We start from the raw sequence: 16,572 nt of genomic DNA on the forward strand, positions 1-16,572 counted from the left end.
ACCAGTTTAAAGCCAGGTGAAGGGAGTTGTGCCTTGCTGCCTTAGGGAGCAGCCTGTTTTCTCTCTGTGGTTTTGGGTTCTGGTATGTAATCATTCTGAATCCTAAGAAATATAGTGTTATCTTGCAATCTTCCAGCAAAAATATTTTATGTTCATATTTAACTTCTCTGCTATTCTGCTATGGTCCAGAGCCTTGTTAGCACTAGCCAGCCCCCAAGTGTAAAGGTCTCACCCTGGCTTCCACCAGCCTGCTTGCTCCTTGCAGGGTGACCCGACAGCCCGCCTGGTCCCAAGTCTCCGCAAACCCACTGACCCCAAGTTCTTAACAACCAGACACTCGGACATTTCCACCCTCGTTTGTCACTCCCAAAGGAATGAAACCAGCCCCCAGATACAAGTTCACTTTGGTGTCACACTCCACACAGTCTGCACATCCTAGTAGCCAATCTCTGCAACTCTTCCAATTTCTTTCTTAGACATGGGAGATCAGAATTGCACACTGTATTCCAGATGAGGTCTCACCAGTTCCTTGTATAGTAGTAACAACACTTCCTTATCTCTCCTGGAAATACCACATTTGATGCATTTGATCTTTCTCCTCTTCTGATATGCCCCAACTTATAGCAAAAATTCTTGTTGTCAGTCCCTAAATCCATGACTTTGTACTTTGGACTATTAAATTGTGTCCCATTTCTGTTACTCCAGGTTGTACAAACCTTCTTGTATGATATGCTGGTTCTCCTCTATATTGGCAATGTTTCCCAACTTTGTGTCATCCACAAATTTTTAATTTTGTGCCATTAATGAAAATGTTAAATAAAATTACTCCCAAGATCGATTACTGAAGAACTCCACTAGTAACCTCCCTCCCCTTAGACAGTTCACCGTTCAATATGACCTGTTGTAATTGCCCTTTAATCTGTTCCTTATGCACCTTTCAATTCTCCTATTAATCCCTATCATCTTCTCAAATTTAACTAATAATTTCCCACGTGGGACTGTATCAAATGCCTTATTAACACCCAGGTAGATTAGATGTACTGCATTTCTTTTGTCTAAAAAATCAGTTATCTTAAATGTGTGCCCCATTATGCCAATTTAATAACACTCTCTCCCCAAGTGGCATAAAGTCAGTCAATGTACTTAGGTCAACACAGGTTGAGTGTAGACACTGCATTACTTACATCAACCCCAAATGTCATCCAGCAGGGGAACGATTTCAGCCTCTTAAATTTTGCTTTCCATAACGAATATACTGACAATAATACCTCTGTGTGTTTTAGCTGCAACTGCTGCCATTGTGGCCTTCACACCCACAGAACGTCTGAGACACATAAGGAGAAGGAAGAGGACTCGGATCCTGCAAACCAGTGCTTCATCAGAGAACGAGCACAGGTCCTGGAGGATGAACATTGCAGACACACTGGAGAAGGACAAAGTGGAGTGGAGAAAGATGCAGGACACGGAGAGGGAGATGCATCAGGACACAATGGGGCTTCTCAGGCAGCAAACAGACATGCTGCAGACTCTGGTGGACCTGCAGATTCAACAAGCCAAACCTTCATTCCCTCTGCAGCCCACTGAGAACTCAATATTGGGACCACCTTATACCCCCTCAACATTCATCATGGCATCAGGGGTTGCTGCAGTACCCCAGCCACTCCACTCTGGAGGACATTAAAGTCAACCAGAGCTTCACATACTCTGACCTGTGAAAGCCACAGCTGATATTACGTAGCTGAAATGGACACAAATATACTTTCCCCTTCATAACTTCTGTTCTCTTAATTTAGTAAATTTTATTACGTTTTTATGTATTTGTTTTTAAATTGCCCAGGTTTTGTTTTTTCGTGGGGGTTTTGGCAGCGGGCGAGGGGGGGATTGCACTGATTTGGTTACAGAATAAAATTCTGTTATTTGAAACATAATCCATCTTTATTAGTTCAAAACATGGTGGTTGCTGCTCATCAGTTCTGAAAGCAACCTGTTACTGCCACACAACTCATAAGATTATTCACAAGCAAAATTAATAGAAGCATTGATAATGTTATATTCCTACATGTACAGCAATCACCACCGGATTCATATCAGGCCACAGAAGAGCAGGGCCACGTAGAGCACACCACAACCACACACTACTCTGGTTCGCTATTAAAATGGTCTTTCAAAGCCTCTCTGAGCCATATAGCTCTGCATTGAGCTCTTCTAATAACCCTTGCATCTGGCTGTTCAAATTCAGCTGACAGTCGGTCCACCTCCACCCGGCAGAAACTTTCCCCCCTTTGCTTCACAGCTATTTGCAGGATATAGCAAGCAGCTATAAGCAGTGGGATCTTTTTCTCACAGAGATCCAATCTTGTGAGTGAATGCCAGCATCCCGTCAAACAACCAAAGGCACATTCAACTGTCATGCTGTGCCAGTAGCTGAATCCTTCCTTTATGCTGTCAAGGTGGCTGATTTACAGCTTCATGAACCAAGGGATCAGCTGGATTACCCAGGATCACTGCTGGCATTTCAACATCACCAATGGTAATCTACCAGTCTGGGGAAAAGAATCTCCTTGCTTGCAGCTTTCTGAACAGTCATGCATCTTCCCTGACCAGCCCACACTGATGTTGGTGAAGAGTCCTGGGTGATCCACAAGCCCTTGCATAACCATGGAAAAGCAGCCCTTTCTGTTGACGTACTCTGTGGCAAGGTGGTCTGCTGCCAAAATAGGGATATGTGTGCTATCGTCCACCTGCAGTTTGGGAACCCAATTGCTGCAAATCTGTTCACTATGTTCTGCACTCTGTTGAGAGTCACATTCCTGAGTAGCAGAAGGCGATTAATGGTCATGCAAGTTTGCAGGGCAATGGACCCTGCAGTGGTTTTCCCAACTCCAAATTGATTCCTCACTGACCGGGGTGTTATTTTTTGCAACAAAATTATTTAGGCACCTGACTCCAGGAGACGTATCACCAGCAGCTGAGACAGGCATCTCCCTTCCTCCTGGAGTTACCTCTTGGAAGGGGCAGGACTTAGCATTTCCTATTAGCTAGCTTAGGCAGCTCCCTCCTCAGCGTGCTGACTTTTGTGGATTCCATTCCTGGGAGCTTGTCTTTCCCCATGCGTTGTATATGGAACCCAGGTTACCTAACTCTGAGCTGTGGGTTCCACTGGTGACAAGGTGCCTAAAAGTGAGGCATTGCGAAGCCTAAGCCGCTTTGTGGAGCTAGCCTCTAGTTTTTAAAGAGGCTATCTTTCAAGCGGCTACCTTTAGCTACCTTGCTAAACTGTGCTGTGAAATTTGAATCTGGTTTCTGTGTAAATTCCCATCTGTGTGTACTCAGTGAGTAACTGGGCATATAAATGTTCACCTGTATGTGCAAATATGGGATTTTGTGTATGTGCCTGCAACACAACTCACTCAGTTCTAGGGTGCCTCCTTTTGGCAGTTTAGGGGATTAACTCCTTCCAGGTCTGATGCCCTTTCTTAGCACAGGGGCCCTCTTTCTGTCTCTCTATCTGGAACTCAGTGTACTCCTTCATGACTCAGGCCTGTTGTGGTATCAAAGTCTCATTGCACAACTGTCCCAGGTAGTCTTTGGCTGCCTGGAAGGGGAATCCAGGCCTACCCACTATTCCAGGTTCCAGTCCAGGGACCCTACTTCCAGTAACTATGGTCTACTTCCATCCAGACCCTGTTGCTGTTTCCCCTTGACTCCTTCCTATTTCTCTGCTCTTATCTTCTGGCCTCCTCCTCTTTCCAGTTTTATCAGCCCAAATTCCTTCCTTCCAGCAGGTGACTGCAGACTACCTAACTCTGTAACCCCAAACACACCTCCCTTCTCCCAGGGAGAAACTACAGACTACTTTCCTTGAAGCCCCTTTACTGCCAACTTACTAGCTTTATAACAGCCCCACCTATTCCCTCTCAGCTGAGCTCCATCTTCAATTAGCCTTTCAATCCCTGGCTCTTCCCCCAAAACAAGTTAATTGACATCATTTCATCTGCTCTGTCTTGTGTGAGGTGGATACCCTATCACAGAGCCAACTATTACTACACCTGCTACACAATTACTCTGTGCAACAGATACAATGGACTCTGATCCAGATGAGTTAATCATGACACCATCACTTCAGAATTAGTAACAAGTTAGAAAGATGTTACCAGTGATGGATTTGGCTTAAGAGTTTAGCGTGTAGAGACATGGGGATGGAGAAGTGAATAGTCCTGATTCATGCAAAGGCTTGGACCGGCATGTTAGCTCAGCTATTTATGATTCTATGGACAGTTTCCACTTCCAGTGAGAATCCTACTATAGAATCATAGAAGATTAGGGTTGGAAGAGACCTCAGGAGGTCTATCTATTCTGTCTTCTGCTTAACATTTTGTAAAACAAATCCATGGCTCCAAAGAACTGTTTTCAGGTAAAGAGCATAAAGTATTTTCTTTTCCAAAGTTTAGATTTGTCTGTTTGAGGGGTTAAGGAACCCAGGCATGAGAATATGAATTCAAAGCTGGTGTAAGGCAGCTGCTTCTCCAAGAAGTGTGACAACTTTTAATTAAATGAAAGTTTATTTCGGTATTTCAAAATTAGTCCCATAGCGTGATATGTTTTGGGAAGCTGGACCAAAAATACATAGTGTGTGGTGAAGGACTGTCTCTTCATTATGTCAGGTGGCAAAGAGAGAAAATAGCAGCACCTGCCTTCACTTTTGCATTCAATGATTACTAGGACTAGAAGCCAACAGCAAAGGAATATTTTTTGCTTATGTTTAATCCAGGTTAATGCTATACATTTTTAAATACACGTTTTGGAATTGACTCTATCATGCAGTCTCTGTGATGGAATGACTCTGGCCTTGTTGTCTCTTGTTGCACTGCGGCTCCAAAGGCAGATTAGGTAGGGCAGAGCACTGGAAGAGAGAAAATGAGATAGTTCAGGACCTGGTTGCTCTAAGATGAGGCAGGAAAATATTTCACCTCTTAGAGATGTAGTGACTGAGAACACTGGCAGACAAGGGCACTGTTTCTAACACAAACATTGCAGATGGTTATCAGTAGCATGGGCTGTCCCTGTCAATAGCTCCACACTACAACTCTGGGCTTTGTACAATTATTGCACTGGATTCCCATACAACCCTCTTTTTGTAGCTGAAGAAAGAAACTATATGCTTCATCCAGCCATCTCCACTTCTGCTGCCTTGGTGTAGCAAATAAGGAGGGGAAGGGAAGGGGCATAACCCGCGAGCAGCCCACAGCTGGTGGCAGATCCCATAGGTACTGTTACCAGTTGGTGGGGCTTAGAGTAGCCCCTAGGTTGCTCTAAAACATGGTGAGACTCTGACTGGTGTAAAAGTGGTCAGAGAATCAGGAAGCCATAATCAGCTTCCCAACTTTTGAAACTGGGTGCAGAAGAGAATCTAGGCCTCTAGTATTACACTATACTAGTACATTACACACAAAACAATACATGCAAAGACCATTAAGGTTGCAAAGTCAGTCAGAAGACAGGCAATGCCAGAATTAAGGTTGTGGGTACAAGAAGTCCTGTGGAAAAAATGTTTGTGATTATGTAATTAAAGACTGTGTCATGATGCATATAGGCTCTGCAGGCAACCTTAATTCTGGCATTTCTTACCTTTTGAGTGCTTGACTTTGCAAACTTAATAATGTTCTTTTAATTTTTGGTGTAATTACCTAGTTTAAAAAAAAAGCAAACTGAAAAACCAGAAATTCCATCATGTAGCATCATACAGACATTCACATGGGTCATTAGCAGGGACAGGAACCTTTAGATCCACTGCACAGAGCGCTGATGAGCTAGTGGAGTAACTAACAGAATTAGTAGATTGTAATCCTCTACGTGGACCAGCTCTTGACTGGGATGGGACACTTTGCCAATGGGTTTCACTGATATTTGCTGAGAGCAGAGGAATGGAGAGACTTGGGAATCTTGGATTCCATTCCAGGCTCTGAAGGGGAATGTTCTCTAATGGGCACAGACTGTTCTGTCCATTTTCCCCAAGCTTGAGGCCTTCTGCCCCTTCCCCTCCAACTCGCCCTGTCCAAGTCCCGTCTCTTTCCCACTACTGGCTCCTTGTCCCAGTCCTATTCCTGTCACCTCGTCAGTGCCAGTCTCCACTCCTCAGAATTCTCATCCCAGCCTCACTCTTCTTGCCCAGCCAGTCCTAGTCTCCTGCTCTGTCTGGACTCTCTGTCCCAGTCTCCTCCCCTCCATCCCAGTGTTTACCCCATTCTTCCAGTTCCAGTCTCTTTGCCCAGCCAGTCCCAGTTCCCCTCCCAGCTCCTCCTCTGAAGCATCCCTCTCCCTGCCCCACCTCCAGTCACCCCCACATTCCCATTCCCCATCCCCACTGGCTCCCAGTCTCCTTCCCAATGCTCTTTTTCCAGCGTTTGTGTCCTTTCCTATCTGACTCTTTCTCCCAGTCTCTTTGCCGAGCAAATCCCAATTCTCCCCCCACAACCTGGCTCCTTGTCAGATCTGTCTCCCCCTTCCCTCTGTACCACTGTACCACCAGCCCGGTCTCCTTTTTAAAGTCCTCCCTTCCCCTTCCTGTTTGCTTATCCTATTTCAGTTTCCCAACCACCCACTGGTTCCTAGGCCTTGCCCAATTTCTCTCTCTGGCTCCCAGTCCCAGTCTCCCTGCCCAATCATTCCCAATGTCCTCTGTGTCCCAGATCCTAGTCCCAGTCTTCTTGCCCAGCCAGTCTCAGTTTCTCCATAACTCCCAGTCCCAGCTTCTCTCTGGCTTCCCACCAATCTCTAGTTCCAGTCTCCCTTCACTCTACCCCAGCTCCTTGTTCCAATCTACACCCTCCACACCCACCAGATCTGGCTCTTGTGCTCTCTGCTTTTGATTCAGGCAGCTTCCACTTTGCCTCAGCATCAGCAGGCAGTGCACTGAGAGCATATGAGAGACAGTCTGCGTACATAAGAGCATAAGAACGGCCATACTGGTTCAGACCAATGGTCCATCTACCCCAGTACCCTGTGTTCAGACAGTGGCCAATACCAGACACTTCAGGAGGAATGAACAGAGCAGGGCAATTATTGAGTCATCCATCTCCTGTCATCCATTCCCAGCATCTGGCAGTCAGAGGCATGGGGTTGCATCCCTGACCATCTTGGATAATAGCCATTGATGGACCTATCTTCCATGAACTTATCTAATTTTTTGAACCCACTTATACTTTTGAACTTCACAACATCCCCTGGCAATGAGTTCCACAGGTTGACCTTGTGTTATGTGAGAGTGCTTCCTTTGGTTTGTTTTAAACCTACTGCCTATTCATTTCATTTAGTGACCCGTTATTTGGATGTTACATGAAGGGGTAAATAACGCTTCCTTATTCACTTTCTCCATACCATTAATTATTTGATAGACCTCTATCATATTGCCCCTCAGGCATCTCTTTTCCAAGCTGAAAAGTTAGAGTCTTTTTAACCTCTCCTCATATGGAAGCTATTTCATACCACTAATAATTTTTGTTGCCCTTTTCTGTACCTTTTCCAATTCTAATATATCTTTTTTGAGATGGGGGGGGGGACTAGAACTGCACAAGGGGTGGGTGTACAATGGCTTAATATAGTGGCATTATATTTTCAGTCTTATCCCTTTCCTCGTGGTTCCTAACATTCTGTTCGCTTTTTTGACTGCTGCTGCACATTGAGCAGATATTTTCAGAGAACTATTGATGCTCTTTTTCTTGATCTGGTAACAGCTCATTTAAACCCCATCATTTTATATGTATAATTGGGATTGTGTTTTGCAATGTGCATTACTTTGCATTTATCAACACTGATTTTTATCTGCCATTTTGTTGTCCAGTCACCCAATTTTGTGAGATCCCTTTGTAACTCTTCACAGTCTGCTTTGGACTTAACTATCTTGAGTAATTTTGTATCACCTGCAAACTTTGCCACCTCACTGTTTTCCCATTTTTTCCAGATCACTTATGAATATGTTGAAGAGCACTGGTCCCAGTACAGATCCCTGTGGGACCCCACTATTTACCTCTCTCCACTGTAGAAACTGGCCATTTATTCCTAATCTTTGTTTCCTGTTTTTTAACCAGTTACTGATCCATGAGTAGACCTTCCCTTTTATCCCATTAATGCTTGCTTTGCTTAAGAGCCTTTGGAGAAACTTGCAGACCGCTAAAGGCACAGAAGAGAGACACTGCCTCAGAGAGTGAGGCGTTTGAGGATAGAAACAGGGGTACTTAGCTGTCTTAGGTTTAGAATGAGAATGACGAAATCAAAGCTCTTTTAAGACAGAATGTCCTGATGCAGTAGTAAAAATTCCAAGGTAAATAATCACAAAGAATGAGAGAGATGATTAGTTACTAGACACAGCAAATAACAGCTCAGAAGGGAATTATATCAGCTTTTTCAGGAATAGGGGAGGCAAAAGTTCAATGGCTGAGACTTTTATTAGAAGAAAGACAGAATGCACTTCCATGGATTCAAGAAGCACTAGTAATCTAAAACGGTGGGTGATTGTAGTGAAGGAAAAACCTAACTAAAAAAAAAAATCTGGAAAAACTATCAGCCTCATCTTGATGGTAAATCTAGAAAAAAGACTTAAAAGGAAAAGCAGCATGATTTTAACACTTTTTAAAAATTAAATAAATAAAAAGGAGATATAGTTAGCTATTAGCTAAAAGGCAGGTAAAAATCCCTGCTATTTTACTAAATAATCTGAAAATTTAAATTTGTTATAAAATGTTTTTGTAAATTAGTGTACTGGCATGACCCATGCACATCAACCCCACTCTCTGTGTGTGCGTGCGCGCGCATGTAATCATGTAAACAAGGGGCTCTATTAATTAATCCAAATTTTAGTAAAAACATTTAAAAGAAAGTGCAATAAATTTATGGAATTAAATGCTGTTAAAAGCTTAAACAAATACTTTTCTAAAACCCTTAGGTAAAGTAAAGTAATAAGTACACATATAAAATGTTTTCTTGCTTCTTTATTAAGAATGTGGGTTACTAGTTAAAGGTTACTGGGTTAATATGTTAATAAATATAGAATCATAGAAATGTAGGACTGGAAGGGACCTCGACAGATCATCTAGTCCAGTCCCCATCACTGAGGCAGGAGTAAGCTGGGTTTTTCTTTACCACTTGTTTAATTGTTTTGTTACAGTCATTCAAGAAAAACATCTTTGGCTTCTGGCTGAATTTCAGTTAAAGTGCAGTTATTGACTTCAGGTTTTTCACTGCAGTCAGCTTGTATGTCTTTCTTGTATGTCTTTCTCATCATTGACTAACCCTGATAACCTTTTCTATATTGTTTGTTTTTATACGTTGTGTACATTCTGTGTCCTGTGACCATTTTAATTTTTATTAGGGGTTTTATTTCTGTTGCAACAAAAATAAATTAATTTTGCACATAGTTATATCAAAACTTTTGTGTTGTTCTGTGATACCAACTTTTTTTTAAAATTAAAGCTAAAAAGACCTTTTTTTTAGGTTGTAATAAGTTTATAAGACACAAGGTTATTTTGTTATATTTTATTTTATGCATTGTAAGCACCTTTGATTTTAAGCAATCAAATATTTTCTTTTAATAATTGGTGTTTATAGATGCAGACGTGTATAATGTCAATTCCTCTGGCAAAAGGGATAGAGGAATGATGCTGGCTGTGGTAAAGGCTAAATTATCCCTGGATGCGGAGTGGAACAAAAAAAGGCTGACCTCTCAGCTAAAAATGCAGCCCAGGCCCTGTCAGTGCTGTTAAGATACAGTGGAAGGATTCTGAGTTGGCAGGCCTGCAGAAATGAGACACCACTGTACAAAAACTTGGAGGTGCAGAACCCTCACAACATAAGGGGACCCCACTGAGAATAATACAGTTCCCCTGGGGAGAAAATGTATGGATGGCTCAAGCCTCAGATGCATGGGTGTCGATTATCCCTAAAGAGCTGCAATCTGAATGTATATACATATATCATAAACTGCATGCTGGAGGGCATGAGGGAACTGAAAACACAGTGTTTCGTAGTCAGCAAATAGGCTGGTTGCTACAGATGAGGCAAGTTGTTAAACATTATATTGAGAACTGTTTGGTATGTGCCCAAACTAACCCAGGGCCTACAAAAAACAAGGTCAAATTAGGATACCAACAAACAGAAGGACCTTGGGTTAGGTTGCAAATTGACTATCTTGGACTATGGTTATCTTAGAACAAGTCTTTACCAGATGGGGGCTCCCCTGGATAATAGACTCAGATCAAAGGACACCCCTTGCAACCTAGTTAGGAAGGTCCCTATAGTATTGTGGAAAAAAACCAGCCTGACTGTGTATGTGGTGTGCATTGATAAAAGAAAGCAGATGTGGGACAAATGGCTACACATTAATCAGGTGAAAATGTTTAAAGGGGAAGCAGGATACTGCTATTATTGATATTTTACAGAATGGCTTTCTGTTACTAGAATACTTTTTGTCTGCGGGACTATGGATTTGGATCATGCAAATGGAACCAAATGAAACAAGCAATCTGGAATTCCCAGCCAACAGACTCTGCAAACTCATCACAGACTACAACTACAAGTGGGTGGTCGGATGAAACCCAGGGCAACAGGAATTCCAATGCCTGCCATGTATGAACTTGATATTAAGCAGACTCAATGTGGTCAAAAGGCTAGACAGATGCATTTGGCTACAATTACACTAGAGACACTGGTAAAATGGACTTGAAAGTACCATACGCCTACTCTGAAGGAGGAGTTTCAGAGTAACAGCCGTGTTAGTCTGTATTCGCAAAAAGAAAAGGAGGACTTGTGGCACCTTAGAGACTAACCAATTTATCTGAGCATAAGCTTTCGTGAGCCACGGCTCACTTCATTGGATGCATCACAAAAGCTTATGCTCACGAAAGCTTATGCTCAAATAAATTGGTTAGTCTCTAAGGTGCCACAAGTCCTCCTTTTCTTTTTTCTGAAGGAGGAGTTACAATAATAAATTCGCATAATATTTCTAAGGCACTAAATGAAACCCTAGAAAAGGTTAATCAGTTAATTGGGCATAATAATGATGAGGCTGAAAACCACACTATGGCTAAGGAGGTAATGTGTGGGGCAAGGGTATGTGCATATTTATGAGACTTAAAGAAGTTTTTACAGACCTGGAGGCAGGGAAAGTGCCGGATCTTGTCACTGACAAGCAAATATTAAATTGATATAGGGATGAGACACAAGTGTTAAAGGAAGCTTATGTCCTCCTTGAGTTGGCTACGGTAGTTATGCTAACTCCTGACCGCAGCCCTCTTAGAGGGGCCATACAGGTTTATGTCTCTCTACTACTAACTGAAAAGAGAAATATCTACAAAACCCGAATGTGTGTCCCCTCGGTGCTAGTTCTAGAGGACTCTGTCTTTAAGGAAGGACCAAGACACCTCAGGTACTGGTAAGGCACGTTCACGGCTGGTGGTAGGTAGCTACTGTAGATTGCTGCATGGAGAAGCACATACCATTGGTTTACCAGTGTGATGCCCTCGGGGCCATGCAACCAAGCTGGGGCTTAGTAATGACGAGACGGAACCCTCAGAGAGGGCTCATCTTATGTGTCCAGTATGGCTGAGTGCCTGGAATAGACCAGCACCACGTATGTGGGAAATGGAGATAACACCGCAAACAAAATACAGGAATGGAGGAAAAGTGTGTCCAATTGACCAATGGAATTGATGTTTTTCCCCTGAATTTGAAACCATGATTGGACAAGTCAAAGAGATCCCTGTACCTAAATTTGTAAACTTAAATTTTTAATTAACATTTTGGGTTGTAGAATGAAGTTGCATCACCTTTGGCGGAGTACAAAGGAGCTCAGTGACAGAGACAGGCTGCTCAATGGGGAAACTGATAAAATTGGTCCTTTAGCTGCATCTGTTTTTACATATCTTTTCTATTATGTGATTCACATTTAACTTTTGTTGTTGCTCATTTTGTTGCTTTACTTATTACTGAAGTATTCAAAATTATACTAACCAGTTAATTATACTGTGGTTTCTGGTAAAGCAAACTGGTCTACAAATAGCATAGAATCATAGAATACCAGAGTTGGAAGGGACCTCAGGAGGTCATCTAGTCCAACCCACTGCTCAAAGCAGGACCAACCCAACTAAATCATCCCAGCCAGGGCTTTGCCATGATACAGTTGTTGCCACTAGTGAAGTAATGTATATACTGTAAGTAATTTGCTGTAATTTGTACTAAATACTAAATAAGTGCTTTTAACTAAGTGATCACTCACTAATTTCTTTTAATTATTAAATATTATTGTGAATGATGTGTATTACTATTTACAGAACAGAAAAAATACTTTACTATTCTTGAGAAATTAAACAATGAATATTAAGCAACTGTAATTAATTTATTTCTTTGTGAGCTGCTTTGCACCACGTCATGACCGGCAGGATGAAGGCTGTATGATTTAATCCAAAGCCCATTGAGTATAACAGCACTATGCTCCCTGGGGGCAAAATGCAAAATCTTCAAACAAACTTTTCCATTAAGCTGTTCAACGATGACTTATGCAAGATTTTTGCACCCACTTGAGTTTCTACCATTACCTGAACAGTTTTGTCTGAGTCAAGATGAAAGGTCTTTGGGCCAGGACCAGTGTAATCATAGATCCCAAGGCCAGAAAGGACCATTGTGATCCTCTAGTCTGACCTCCTGTATAGCACAGGACACAGAACCTCCCCCAAAACATCCAATCTTGATTTTAAATGTGCCAGTGATGCAGAATTCACCATGACCCTTAGTTAGTTGTTCCAGGAGTTAATTATTCTCATTGTTAAAAATGTATGGCTTATTTCCAGTCTGAAATGGTCTCTGGATATGTTTGTAAAAGGCCAAGCTCATTGTTGGTCTTAAGAGAATAATAATTGCTGAGTTGGTACTAATTGTCGTGGTGTCTAGAATTGTTTTGGTTGTTGTTAGGGTTTTTGTTTGTTTCTTTGGCATTTTATTACCTTTTAAAATGTAGTCCGTTAGCAATGTAGGGACCTTCTCGTTATCCTCCTTCATTGCAAAAAGAACTGGAAAAAGAGGAAACAATCATGAGAATGACCCTTGAAAAGCAGAAGAATTTTATGGCTTCAGCCACACACCAATGCCTGGCTTTCAGCCAGGGCCTAGAAATTGTTCAGTGAAACCAGGGACCTTATACTCCCACCACAGGACACAAGGAATTGCCAGTTCAATTAATGGGAGTTTCTCATATCTATCAGGTATGTGGGTGTGGGTGTGGAAGAGGGCTATGTGTAAGCATGCATATGTGCATGTGTATGAACAGGGACTCTATTTTGCTGTGAAATCGTACAAACAGTTGATACCGTGTAAATATGCAGAAATAAAATTAAAGAACTCCCAGAAGTTTCCAGAGCTGCTGCCCAGAATCAGTACCACATTATCTCTCTCTCTCATTTAATTAATTTATTAATTTTAAGTTCCTAAGTAATGAGACAGGATGGTAATGCTGATCCTGGGGGCACAATAAGGAATAATTTGCAATGTTCTGCAGACATGCCATCTTGGGCTGTGATCTCATTAGATTTTTCAATACAAGCCCTGTTGGGCTAGATCTCCAGGACACCCTAGGGTGCTGCTGGAAGTAATGCTGAGATAGTGAGTGGCAATCTCCTCTCTTGGAGCCAGGTTCTGAACTCAGGTACAGTGGTATAAATCGGAGCAATTCCATGGAGATCAGTGGGATTATTCCAGATTTACACTGGTGTAATTGAGACCGTGATCTATCTGAGAACTACTATTAAATTAATATCCCACCATGGTGTTAGGGTCACTGGGCTGTGTAGAAGCTGACTGCTTTAAGGGAACACTTAATAGCAAGTTCTTGACTCATTAAAGTTCAAAAGTCATTCAAGAGCATAGCTGTAAACCTAGTAAATCCCAGTCAATTCTAACACTTGGCCAACACAAATTCTTTTGTAGTTTAAAGTGGACATGAGATTTCTCTTCACTTTCTAGGTGCTGGAACTAAGGGTGCTGCAGCACCCCTTGGCTTGAAGCAATTTCCATCATATCCAGGGTTTACAGTTTGGTTCAGTGGCTCTCAGCACCCCCACTATACAAATTGTTCCAGTCCCCCTGACTTCCACATTCTACTCCAGTAGAGAATGATTCCTCTATTGCAGCAGACATGCCAGTGCATGCTATTGTTGAGGTTGTAATGCTCCTTTCATAGCAAACATTATTTTGGGGCTGAAGTTTTCCATGCTTGCTCTCAGCACAAGGGTGATTTTCTGTGTGTGTGTGTTAAATTTGAACAAAACTGACTTTGCTACTAATTGCCTTCCTACACCTGTGCATTGTGCGCCCAATAAATCTATGTGAATACATCCTATTATATTGTTATCTCATCCTCCCTCCTCTTGCCCCCTTGTCTGGCTCATCTATCTATTACGTCTTGTCTACAGCTGGGTGAATAACTGATTTTTTTCGCTTACTGGCAGTTCCAAATTTTTTTAAAAAAAGGTTGGGGCCAAACCAAATAGTCACTGGTTGGGGAGCCCCAGAAATAGGTGGCATTTTGGAGGGTACCACCATTTATTCTTTTATTCAGCCGGGAAGGACTCAAGCCTAAAGTGCCTAACAAAGCCCAGCAGGGCATCTGATCTCCATAGAAAGGAACCCAGATGTAAGGAGCCAGGTGAGGCTTCCAAGCCTGAGAAGCTCAGTGGAGTCCATTGGCAAATCTGAACGCCAACAAGGGGAGCTGAGCCCAAGGAATCCATCAGCTCCATTCAGAGGGAGTCTGAGGAGGCCAGAGGGGAGACCTGATCATATTTTTAACATCTATACAGCTGCCATGAGTGGCATCCAACTTAAGTTGTGCGAATCTTCATTTGTGGGCAGAGTCTGTATGAGTTCCACAGCTTCCTTGTTTAATTCAGCTCTTCAATGTGATCACCTGATGAATTGGTTAAGTGAGCACCTCGGTGAACATGGTGAACATCTGGGGAGTGGTTTGGTGTGTGCACTCAGGAAGGAATCGTTTAGGGGCATGCCTGGGGAGCTGTTTAATGTGAACATTCAGAGAAGGGCAGTTTAGGGGGAGCACTCATGGAAAGGTGTTAGGTGAATGCTTGGAGAGAGCACCTGGTAGGATCGTCACCCAGCCTCACATTCATGGGACAGTCCTCTAAATGTGAAGATGCCGTGGCTCCCTCAGCATTGTTAAAGCATTGATTTTTACCAGTCTCAGGGAGAATGTATGTGAAAGACATACAAAAGCCTGGGGGCCATAAAAACAGGAGTTCAAATCTCACCCCTACCACATGTTATATTTCTGTGAACTTCCCAAACCTTTGAAACAAGGCTTCACACACCTCACTTAGTAGGAAGACAGGTATAATTTCCTCCCATTTTACATATCCAGTAAGGTAATTATAAAAGATTACCTCTCACAGAGCTGGAAGTAGAACTCAGGTCTCTAAGATGGCCAGCGCAAGTCTCATCCACTTAGCCATACTGCATTTCAGAATGATTGTGCCAAATCTATGCACAGTATTTGGTTATCTTGTCTGGAAGTTACATTTGAACCATTAGACCACATTCCACTCTCAGAGTCAAAGATAAAGCGCCGGTATGCTGATTCTCAACACTCGACTGTTGTCTAGCAATTAGCATGCAACATCCTCCCTCTAGTGGCTGGTTCACACAGAAGATTAAAAAAGTGACATCTGCTACCACTTATTCCTTTACCTCAAGTAACAGAGATCCCGAATCTGAATCTGAAGGTCCTGAATAGAGCTGGTTAGAAAAAGAAATTTCCATCTCCTGGGAAATTCCAAAGTATTGAAATCTGTTTTTGTTCCGAATCAGAACAAAAACTCAAAAATTCAAGCTTTCTCATGTAATAGACATTAAAAAAATTAATTCAGAAACATTTCAATGTTTATCTTTTCTTAAATATATAATATTAAAATATTATAATGCAATATAATATATAAAGGTAAAATCTGCCATCCAGACTGGGAAATTTGAGAAGTGTGTTGCTTGCCTGGAGCTAGAATTCAGGATGTGAGGGAGTGTCTGCCGAGACTGATCAAGCCCTCGGACCGCTACCCCCTTCCTACTTCTCCACATGGGCACCAATGATACTGCCAAGAATGATCCTGAGCAGGTCATTGCAGACTATGTGGCTCTGGGAAGAAGTATAAAGGAGTTTGAGGCACAAGTCGTGTTCTCATCCATCCTCCCTGTTGAAGGAAAAGGCCCAGGTAGGGACCATCGAATTGTGGAAATAAATGCATGGTTATGCAGGTTGTGTCAGAGAGAGGGCTTTAGATTCTTCGACCATGGGATGTTGTTCCCGGAAGAAGGATTGTTAGGAAGAGATGGGATCCACCTAATGAAGAGAGGGAAGAGCATCTTTGCAGGCAGGCTTGCTAACCTAGTGAGGAGGGCTTTAAACTAGGTTCTCCGGGGGATGGAGAGCTAAGCCCTGAGGTAAATGGGGAAGTGGGATACCAGGAGGAAACACAAGGAGGAGGGTGCAACAGTGGGGGCCTCCTTATTCATACTGAGAAA

At 42.5% G+C, this 16,572-nt stretch overlaps 1 protein-coding gene across 5 annotated transcripts in view; it reads right to left on the reverse strand.

The window, feature by feature from the left end:
• Nucleotides 1–1,945: 1,945 nt before the first annotated feature.
• Nucleotides 1,946–16,572, reverse strand: part of FEZ1 (fasciculation and elongation protein zeta 1) — a 210,721-nt gene continuing 196,094 nt past the window's right edge. For 2 of the 5 annotated variants that reach the window (XM_074936680.1, XM_074936678.1), the window contains 2 exons: nt 12,993–13,058; nt 1,948–4,903 (listed from right to left, as the gene is read on the reverse strand). In XM_074936680.1, the coding sequence (XP_074792781.1) occupies nt 4,887–4,903; nt 12,993–13,058 (83 nt within the window). In that variant the 3' untranslated portion in view covers nt 1,948–4,886. Of the gene's footprint in view, nt 4,904–12,992; nt 13,059–16,572 lie in introns of all 5 variants that reach the window. The other 3 variants (XM_074936681.1, XM_074936682.1, XM_074936679.1) reach the window with 3 other exon arrangements.

Source organism: Natator depressus, chromosome 22, assembly GCF_965152275.1.
Source record: "Natator depressus isolate rNatDep1 chromosome 22, rNatDep2.hap1, whole genome shotgun sequence".
NCBI lineage: Eukaryota > Metazoa > Chordata > Testudines > Cheloniidae > Natator > Natator depressus.